Source organism: Physcomitrium patens, chromosome 4 (assembly GCF_059467195.1).
Source record: "Physcomitrium patens ecotype Gransden chromosome 4, ASM5946719v1, whole genome shotgun sequence".
Classification (NCBI taxonomy): Eukaryota; Viridiplantae; Streptophyta; class Bryopsida; order Funariales; family Funariaceae; genus Physcomitrium; species Physcomitrium patens.
In genome coordinates, this window is record NC_143413.1 from 16,276,849 (window position 1) to 16,287,953 (window position 11,105).

The following is an 11,105-nucleotide window of genomic DNA, read 5'->3' on the forward strand; positions in this document are numbered from 1 at the left end:
GATGAATGTATTTGATAAATCTCAGTGGATGTGTCTTCGTGAGTGTGTCTTTTGTGTTGTCACAGCAGTGTTGCTCAGATTTGACTTGTACTGTTTCGTTTTACTTGCCATTTAAATACCCAATGTTTTGTTAAAAGTGTGGAATGAATCAACCAACTTGCAGTTTGAATAATACAAAAAATGTCATATTTGCTAACTTAAGAAACCCTTTGGGTTAGTGGAATTGACAGCAGCAGTTATAGACTAATTTTAACGTAAGTCTAAACTTGAGATTCACCCACAAATTGTTGAGTTCTGAGGTTGAAGAAGGATAGTAAATTTCTCACCAATACGTTGCTAATGCTGGTTTGCGGTGTCCCGTATTAGTACTGGATGTCAGGTTGATGAAGCTGTGTACCGATTCCCTCACAGAAGTCGGTTATTAAAGACAACAAGTACCTTTCTACGACCTAAAAATGAAGGATTTCGAATTCGACACGTGAAGATTATATGTGACTAATTCCCATTTCAAAACTGTAACAACACGCTTACTTTAGCAATGGCTTCTTCAAACAAGTTTTGACACGCCATTCAGTGTACTGATGTGCTTATACATGATTTTCTAATTTTTGTTTACAACCTAATGTGTTCAGATTTAAAATAAATAAATAAACAAATAGAAAACACGCACACCCAATTGGTCTGATTGGTTCCAAATATCTCTCATTGTGAATATCTAAGGGATTGACTGAATCCCAAGTTTTTTGTGTGTGATTTTGATAAATAAAATTTATGATATACATTTTTGTAGTTTTTGAAAGAAAGTTTATGAAAGGTTGTCATATTGTGTTTGTTTTTTCATTTAAGTTTATATGATTTTAAACTAATAAACACACCGTAACTAGTCAATGAATCAAAATACTATTCCCAGTTTTATCGAGTGAAATCAAATATATAAAATAATTGTACGTTAATACACCTTTAGTTCAAACTCCAGCTGTCTGTATTTTAACGGGAAGGCTACAATTTATAAAATAATTTAAATACTTCCTCATTCAAACTTAGTATCACAGTGAGCATGATGTACAACAATGGAACACAAGCATACCTAGCTTACAATATCAATGTTGTACATACAACAATGCAGACACGAAAATGCTGGAACTTGAAATATGGGGCAAACCTGAACGAATTCTCATAATGCAAATGAGAAGCACTTCAATCAATTGACGAATCTAAAGGTTCACACTATTTGCAATTAAATGCGTACGTAAAGAAACCCTTGTGTAGCACCAAACACCAAGCATACGTGGCATACACCAGGTTAAACACCTCTTCAAACCATTCCGAAAAGAAACCTGCTGAGCCAAAAATTCATACCACATTCAAACCAGGAAACATGTGTAACCATGGTTTCAGCAGAGCAATGATTGGACTGACCTTGAATGCATCCATGACACATTAACTCTCAACCGTTATGAATTAAGATGATACGTCAGGCTGCCCACAATCCTGATCTTGCCTTCATCCAGAACCAGTTCAGTGCATTTCAATGTATGATAATTCTATAACAAAATATCCCATGCAGCATTGTTAGAATTTACTGTTTTATGTGCCCGAGGCCAGGCCCATATCGAACCCTCATGAAATACATTGATCCCGAGAATGAAATAACCCAAACTGAACGGCCCCGACATTAAGCACAGTATTGACACACGAGGGACATCAACCAAGCCCACATTCCGCTTTTCTTGTTAAGGAAAAAAATAAAATTATATCCCTTCCAGGGGACTGCGTTGTATCAAAATCCGCCAAACTTAATCCAGTGTTTTCCAGACCTCCGTAAACCGTCTAAAACAAGGTACACTTTCAAAATCCTTCATTGACAACTATTGTACTGACATCCCAAGGTTGCCAAACCAAGGGCCTTGCACGGACAAGTTTGCACAGAAAGCTCATACTCGGGAATCAGTTGCCTACTAACAGCCCACAATCCCGTCTAAACACCACCGCCAAAATACTTCCTTGTCCCGATGTGACTGCCATGACGAAACGCGCCGTGACTCACCCCGGTCACACCAGTTCACCATTTCACACCAAATCCTCGCACCATTGTCGTCATAAGTGCATGCCGAGAGCCTACGGCCACCTCAACGCAAGCTCAAGCCGCGGCGTATCTCTGCTGGCCGCCTCAGCTCCAAGGTGCTATCATCTCACTTGCCTGGCGCATGTGAGCACCCACAAAATCGCCCCTTGCAACTGTAGCTGCAGTGCCCCCAAGTCGAACAAGCAGACTGCATCACTCCTCCATCCGTTCAGCCCCACACCACCAAAGGCAGCTGGGCTATCTCTCAGTCAAACCTCCTGAAACACATCCTCATCACGTTTCAGGCTTCCTTCAATGCACGTCCTACATACCAGGTGCATGCGAGCCCATGCATTCGCAACACCACGACGTAACACCACACGGATCCACTTCAAAGATTGACACCACGTTACCCATCCTCAACCCGATGAGCAGGCTACCGCACCTTCCTCATTTGCGATGCTCTACGTGCCATGATCAGTTCAAACTGCGGTTTTCCATACGGTACCAGGCCCAAACCCGTTCCGCTCACTACGCCCCATCAAGAGCATGACAAATAACTAACCTTGCTAAACTCCAACTTGACTGGGCACAGCCCCACCTGTTGCATCAATTACCAGCCGTTGCTTCGCCGCAGGTAGATCTCGTCGGTGCTCCACCTCCGTGCTCCGAGGACCTGAACGGCCGCCGAATCGTCCCCTTCGACCGTGGTTGTAATCCCTTCCACGTACCACTGGTGGACTGCCACCTTCTCCCCCCCAGTTCCCACCCTCTGTTTTCGCGCTTGGAATCGCCACAGGGGCAGTCTGCTGGCCACCTTTGTTCTGCTGTTGCCCCGCCTGTTCCGACCCATGTCCACGTTGGCTCTCCCCTGCTTGCTGCTGAGACACTTCAGCTCTGCTCGAATCACGGCTCCCTCCCACATCCCTCTCTGGAAGATGTGGACGAAGCGGACCTGACCGAAACCCCTCGTTGCCGCCGCTCTGCTGCCAGTGCCCCTGCCCTCTCTGCGGACCAGAAGAAATCCTCACCGCCTGATCTCTTTCCAACCGCCCTCGATTGTAATACCCCTGCTCACCGCTCGAGCCTGAATGCTGGCTCTGACCCCTCCAACCTTGCTGCTGTTGACCTTCTCTTTCGCTCGACACCGACCGACTCGACTCCACTGCAGCTGCTGCGGGATGCGGCTTTTGCTGTGCGTGCGGGGTTACGTACACTTGTTGGCTGAGGGCCTGATCCTTCTCCACATTATGGCTCCTGGGATGCTGACCGCCGATGTTGCGCTGGTGTTGCTGCAACCCTGTAGTCTCGCCTGTAACCGCTCGGTCCGATGCTGCGTTGAAATGCCGACTACGTCCTCCTGTGCCCTGCTCCTGTTCCTTGTGATCGAATGCATACGGACAGTGCCCACGGTGATCCTGTCCACGATGCTCTTGTCCGCGGACATCCTGCCCTCGATAATCTTGACCACGCTGACCGGCACCAGACGCATGCCGCGGTGGCTGATACAGCTTCTTGTCCGCAGGGTACTCCCTCTCGGACACTTGCGCCGAAACAAGGGCGGGAGCGGGGCCTAGACCTGTGGCAAGAGGTACACCTGCAGCCGGGACACCGACTGCCGTTGCTTGTGGTGAGGTAGTCGAGTGCTCAGATCCAAACTGGTTGCGACGAGACAGACCTACCCCACCACCAGATCTCTGATCCGACCGCTGACGATGATGCTCCGCGTCTCCCTGCCCCAATCCACCAGCAATCGTGGCAGGAGCATCCTTTGCGCTCTCGCTCCCAGAGCTTCTTTGCCGCCACGATCCATGGGACCTTCCGCCCTTGCTGCCAGAATCCCTCGCCTTTGCATCTTGACTACCTTTCCCGTCCCCAATCCACGACTGCTTGCCTTCTGCAACGCCCACAACGCGCGCACTCTCCGCCGCCACCGCATCCACTGCGACGCCACCCTGAGAACCCTGGTTATGCCCTCCTTGCGTCTGCGCATGCAGCGAAACCGATGTCTGCTCCGAACTCTCTTGATATTTCATCAGAGGCTTCGGAGTGTATCGCTCCATTTCTGCCCTCTTCCCACGTCCTTGCTGCGACACCGATCCGCTGTCCTCTTGCTGATCGCTCAACTGAGGCCCTTCACCTTTAGCCCCTCCCCCAGCACCAGGAGACCGTACCGGAGCCCACACCATGGTGTCGCCCCCATGGGACTTCTCAGCTGTCCGCTGATCTTGAGATCCCCGATCGCTTCGACTCTGACGCCAACCACCGCGACTCTTGCGTTGCGTCCTCTTGCTGGGACCATCTTCGTTCGTCGATACTGCAGATCCCTCGTCCCCAGTAAGAGCATCGCCTGACAGGCTCACGTCTTTACCCGCATCCATGTGCCATCCACTTGCACCTGGATCCCCTTGTAGCTCACTCCCTGAGATGTGGAAATCCGTGCTGTGCAGTCCAGATACTATGTCACCAAACTGGATGCTCTCCAACATCATTACCGCCGGAGCTTCTGGGTGCTGTTTGTTCTTGCTATTGCGACTGCTCTTGCTCTTGCTCTTGCGAAGGCTGCCTGGCCCATCGCTGCTGCTCGTACCCACATGACCTGTGTTTCCTGGATCCACCTCTCGCAGAGCCACACTGTCCATATTCCAGCCCCCGTTACCTCCGGTCAGAGAAATGTCGGGAGACGCACCGGCCACTGCCACTGGCCGCTCCCCTTCCTCTATTCCACCCACCACCTGTTGCTTCTCGGGTCTTCCCTTGTGGCGAGACTCGCGCTGCGGGTTCACCTGTTCACAATGTGTTTCACCCACGCTCACAGGGTTGCTCAATAGAGGACCACCGCTCCCACTTGCCAGCGGAGGCACGCCGGCGCCGCCGTTAGCCTTAACCCTGTCACCTTCCACGACGCCTGTTTTCCGCCCATGCACCTTCCTGTCACGCTCGAGCTTCCCATGTTCGTTGCGCCCGCCACGCTTTGTGCTGCCGCTGCCAATATGCACCACTGCTGCCGACTCTGCCGCTACAACCTCTTCCGTCACTTCCCGATTTTCACATCCTTCAATGCTGGGCTTCAAAACCTCCGAAACCATCACTTTCTCGGCTGCTACTGCCAGTACCGCAGTGCATCTCCGATCCAGCTCTTCAAGCTTTGCCCTAGCCTTCGCTTTCTGCTCTCTCACTCTTTCCTCCTCCTCTTTCGCCAACCGGCTTGCCATCTGAGCCACCTTCTCTTTCATCGACGCCTGCTGCACCTATTCCAAGTCCCACACAACCATCATCAGCACGAACCGTACACAAATTGAATCCCATGCCATCCTTGCACATTCAACACCATACAGGATTACACAAAATCATACGCCACTCCACCCAATCCAATATGCATGCTCTCAACATCAACAGGCCCTTGCAAACACATGTACACTAAATTTCTAACAACCCCATACCCAACAAGCGGGGCAACAGATGGCACCTCTGCATCCACATTATTGTCTGGACCAGCCTGGGTCCCACTCCCGGGCTCCGCTCCCTTGCTCTCCGTGTCCTCCACTGCTGATCCCCAACCAGCAACCCCCGCTTTCGGACCCAGTGCTGCAACACCCGCAGAATGCCTTGGACTCACTTCTGCGATCGGAACCTTTGGTCTCCACTCCTTTTCCCCATCGTGCGAAGCAACTTTGGTTTTCAATTTCGTCGCATCTTTTGCGCCACCATCGTGACCTGTGTCTGTTTGGACCACACCGACGTCCGAAACCCCGTCCTCCACGCCCCCAGCCTGCACTCTCGGGCTCTCTGGACGCCTCAACATGCGTCCCATTTCTCCTCCTTTCGGAACCTCTGCCTCCGACCTCTCTGAACTACGGCCCACACCACCCGACTTCTCCTGACTCCAGTGATGCATGCTCGCTGGACCGCCTGCTACATCTGCCACTGCATTCCGTGGGGCATTACCAAGAATGCTAGATTTCCCCCCACCTCCGCCGCCGTATGGGCTAGATCGCAGGCTAACGGATCCAACATTCCCATCAGAATGGCCCGCCTCCCTTACTTGACTCTGATTCTCACCCCGCCGGCTCCCCCTCTCCCACCTGTCTTTCGTAGCAATCTTAGTCACAAATTCCTTCTCCACCACCAGCACATTCACAGTCTTTCTCTCCAACTCATCCTTGCCCTCTGCGACTTCTATGCCCTCAACCTTCGCCCTCGGCGCCCTCGAAACTTCCACGCTCGGCTTTGAGGCTGCAGCCACAGGATCGCTCTTCACTGCAACTACCACCTCCTTGTCCTCCTCCTTCACGACTTCCTCTTCCACCACACTCCTCTCCGCTTCCACATTCTCCCGCTTCACCTCCTCTACTGCCGATTCTTCCTCCTTTATCGACGACGGAAATTGCTTTCCTGAATCAACAGGTGATGCCGATGCAGCCGGCTCCTCTTCAAAAACTGGCTTCGAGAAATCCATCGGTTCGTCGCTGCTTGCAACGGCTCCCCAATCGCGGTGTCCGCCGGAGGCACCTCTTTGTGTCTGCCCATAAACATCGCCGCCACTGGGTGCCCCTCGATGCAACCCTCCTCTACGGTTGTCTCCGCCCTCCTGACCATCACCTGATCCGCCGTTGAACCGCTCGCCATATGCCCTTCCGTCTTTGTGGCCACGACCTTCACCACTTTCCTTGTGATAGTTCTGGCTTTCGTGGTACCCTTCTCCCACCACTTCGCCACGCTCACGCAAGTTCCCCTCCCGGTGGTGTCGGGGCCCCTGATTCATGCCCCCATGTCCAAACCGCCCGAACGCTTCCGGGGGAGGCCCTCTGTGCGGTCCGTATCCGCCGTATGGCCCTGGTCCACCCCCCATTCCCATCATCATCCTCTCTGGATCTTCCATGTTTTGGTACCCCGGGCCCGGAGGTCCATAGAAACCATCGTAAGGAATCGGCCCCTGGAACATATTCGGTCTCATTGGGTGCATCGGACCTGCTGGTCGCAACAACGGCCCCGAGTGACCATACATATCGCCGTGGTGACCGTACCCGCCTGGACCTGGTGCCCCGCGACCAAAACCTCCCGGCCCGGATCCAAACCGAGGTCCATGCATGAACCCTGGGCCCTCGTGGGGATAGTGACCAGGCCCCGGGGGAGGCCCATACTGACCAACGGGTGGAGCTCCTCCACGCCGCCAGTTATCGTCAGCTGTCCCTCCCGACGGACCCCCCTCCCGTCTCCAACCCTCTGGATGCGGACCTTGTCCGCCGTACAACGGTCTCGCAGAGGGTCCATCCCTGTGCCAATTTCCTTCCACATGCGGAGATGGTCCTTGGAAAGCCGGACCTTCCCTCCTCCAGTTGTCCGAACCACTTCGCTCTGGATGTCCGTACTCAGCGCTGCGAGGCCTTGGTGGTAATATCTCTTCTGCCACACAACAAAACACGTTCATTCCATTGTCTCATCACTTTTAACCATGCCTCTACCACCAACTTACTCCAACGTTTCACCTCAGACCTACCTAGAAAACACCAATGCATCTCACATCAACGACACTACGAACACCGGCTAACGTGCCCCATCAATCTTACCGCGAGGACCTGGCGGTGTAGGTGGCCTCCTCTCTTCAGCATGTGGTCCATTAGCCTCCACTGGAGGTCCGCGCTCAGCATTAGTGCTGCCTGCACATCACACAAACACCCACGCCTCAGGATCCCACCAGCATCCACTGCTGTTCCACCACGTGCATTCGCGGACAACATAAATGCACCCTGTGTGCCAATCCCAACTGCACTTACTCTGCTGCGGACGCAGGTCTGGGTTCTTCTCCGAACCCAAAGTGGGAAAATCTGTCCTCGTCAACTGAAACCGCGAAGCCTGATGAGGCTCCTCCCCCTGACCCACAGCCATCCATTCAATCCATGAGTTCTCCCCACTTATCCATCACACGCGTCCACTACCACTCACAACCCCAACTTGCAGCGCTATCTGACTTTGACAGCCAGGACGACAATCATCCATATCACACCAAACTCCACAAACCATCAACTTCCCACAACACAAAACTTTCATACCGCAACTCACACAACTACCGCACATCACGGCAAGTCACAATGCCCGCATCCTTCTGGACATCAGAATGCACACTGCACGTGAGAGAAACCATCGTACGCATCGATATCGTACCAGTCTGCGGCGACCCGTCCATGCTGGGTTGCCCGCTGGAGAAGAATCCGCTGACTGATCCCCAAACTCAGACAGATTGCGAGCGGGTCGTGTGATATCAGCACTCCGAGGACGCGCTTGGGCTTGCGCCTGAGCGACCAGCGGTTGCGCTTGACCTAAAACTCCAGAAGCAGAGGACGGCCTGGCACGGCACGCACCACTCGAATCAGTGTTTTCCGAAAACGAATCAGGTGATTGCTGAGCCTGTCCAACGCTTTCCGCCGACAAAGGACGACCGCCACTGCCTCCTGAACTTGGACGCGGGATAATTCCTGGAGCCCCCAACGTTGTCCCTCCACCCGTACCACTATTGCCCACTTTAGGTCCCCACGCTCCACTACCGCTCGGTGGAGAAGACGCCTGTGCTATAGTCCCCCATGCGTTGCTGGTCGTTGGTGGTGAACGCCCCGCAGATCCCCAGCCCACGCTTCCCCTGCACATGACATTGCAACATTCAATCCGCGTCCATCATCGCCATTTGCAGGGCTACATAAACCACAGCTCCCATACATTCAATCCATACTTCCGCACAACGAGAGCACGGTAATCCAAGAACTGCAACACATCCTTCCATGTCCCACTCATGCAGAAGAACGTCCGCAGAGTACATCCATCACCACGTTCTCTGCCAAAAATCGAAAGCCGCCTCTAAACATCGCTTCTACCACCAATTGCCTCACTTCCTTACGCCCCTGCTCTCTGCTGACAGGCCCTATCTGCTACAACAGTGTCATAAACCAAACCACATCCGGCAGGTGTTGACTACAACTCCAGCTTTCTACCCAACCGGTCAACACGGGAAGCGCTGAAACGGCCCAGTAGCTGCCACTCATCAACATGCAGAACACCATTCCGACAAGCGCAACAGCGACCGATGCTTCAACTTTACCGCCTGCGAGGACGCTGCACTTCACGTTCAGAAGGCAATCCATAGCTTGTATTAACTGCAGACATCCAGGTTTGACGGAAGACATTACCTCGGTACTATCTCCACATTAGGGTCGAGTCCACGATTCTCCAACCTGGAAAGCAGGAACCACAACAGCTTCAAAAACATGAAACATGCATCCACCCTCGAAATTCAAAATAATGCTTCCGCTACGTAGGTATCTATGAAACCAGCAACATTCGACCTCTCCTCCCCTGTGCACACTCCAAATGGGGCCACCTTACCGTTGACTTGGTAGGTTGATGGGCTTCGGTACTGTAGGTATTTTTCCCAGCACTTGTAAACCCCGTCGAGCCGAGCTCCCTCTGCTGCACACAACCCACACATGCCACACTCATTAACTGCTACTCTAATCCGCCCCGGAACAATCGCCAATAATACAACACGCCCGTGTTCAAGCTCCCACCCTATCCACAAACATCCATCTACCGCAATCTCTCCATAATGAACTTCAGATTCAGCTCATGTAGATTGTCCACTCCGTCATCGACACAAACGAACTTGCGAGTCAGGAAACAAGTATTGATCGAACGGAGATTTGCAACTATGTAGCAGCCTTCACAGTGAGGATTTCCTCTCATCCCAAGAACACTTCACGGCATCCTCCCGAACCCTAAAGCTTGTTAGACCGTGTACTCCTCAGTGACTGCTGAAAACGGCTCATTTCAAACCAACTCTACACTTTCACAATAACTGTGTGAAACCCTATGCCAACCGAAAACTGTCACCGCGATCATTTCCACAACCAGCCACACAACCGTCCCTACGTGCTTCGTCGCACACGGACACCTAGCTTGCCTAACCGAGCGATTCGAGCTAAATATGCTGTAGCGTCATCTTGGAGTTTCATTCTTTGCCTCCGCCTCAAAACACGGGAACGAAAGAGAGCAGAAATTCAATATACACGCCCACCCTTCGAACTGTTCTCGTCACAAATTCAAAACAATGCTGCCATACCTCCGGTCGCTTGGCAACATGTTTCAGGCTCCTATTGCCTGCACCAAGAAATGGAACACCAACTCCCCCTGTGCTGATTAAAAAAAATATCTGCAGCAAGAACCACAGTTATCAGAAACCAGCGCTCACGTATACAATCAGCGCCTGGGGACCACAATACCCAAGACGAAGAATACAAAATCCATAAAGTGCGGGCAGCTTAACACCACAAGACATTCCATACATCGCAGCGCGACACACGCCCCACTCCCCGATCACCAAACGTCGAAATCACCCACCCTCTACTGGCGAACTCTATCCTAAAGGAGAACACAATGCCTCCCAGCCCTAAGTGATAAGCACTAACCCAACGCCAACTCCCCATGTCCCTAGCCACATCTGGCACTCCATCCGGATTCAAGCCAGACTGTAAAAGGGAACCCCTAACTCCTCACAGCTCGCAATCGATACACACGACGATGAAGTTATTGAAAGCCTAAGCTAAGGCGTCACTCAAACTTCTCACCCAAGGGAAACACAGGCAACCCTATCGCAGAATTCCAGCACGAAGAAATTGACACAATGACCAACCACTACACCATCGCGCAATCTCCAATTTGTAGCGAAACAGGGTCACGATGGCAGAACCGATGCCGCGGAACGTCACCTGCTGCGCAGGATGTGCACCAGTAGTCGATCCTTGAAGCGCCGTCGAGTAATTCTAGCATCAAAACCAACGCGACGTTCGACATCCGCACGGGTAATCCACTTTCGTTTCCCGCGCGCACAAATGCGCGTCGTCCCCGCTCAAGCTGTGTCACAACAACACCAGGCTCCACGCCTGTTCCGATGCCGGTGCAACAATCCCAAGACTAGGGACACCAAACATACATACATTCAAACAAACGAACGAACAACAATAACAAGACCTAGCGCGGGTGAGGGACAGGC

At 52.3% G+C, this 11,105-nt stretch overlaps 1 protein-coding gene across 6 annotated transcripts; it reads right to left on the bottom strand.

The window, feature by feature from the left end:
- Positions 1-1,700: 1,700 nt before the first annotated feature.
- LOC112281612 (uncharacterized) lies at positions 1,701-11,105 on the bottom strand. Of its 6 annotated transcripts, none has more exons than XM_090249976.1 (10): positions 10,822-11,105; positions 10,176-10,265; positions 9,443-9,526; positions 9,247-9,291; positions 8,231-8,702; positions 7,843-7,939; positions 7,636-7,725; positions 5,535-7,471; positions 2,683-5,316; positions 1,701-2,343 (listed from the first exon to the last, which is right to left on the bottom strand). In XM_090249976.1, the coding sequence occupies exons 2-10, from the start codon at positions 10,193-10,195 to the stop codon at positions 2,335-2,337; spliced, it is 5,388 nt and encodes a 1,795-aa protein (XP_090106102.1). In that variant the 5' UTR covers positions 10,196-10,265; positions 10,822-11,105; the 3' UTR covers positions 1,701-2,334. The 6 variants fall into 6 exon arrangements, with proteins under 6 accessions (XP_090106102.1, XP_024374038.1, XP_024374035.1 ...); XM_024518270.3 differs by having other exon boundaries at positions 2,667-5,316; XM_024518267.3 differs by having other exon boundaries at positions 2,631-5,316.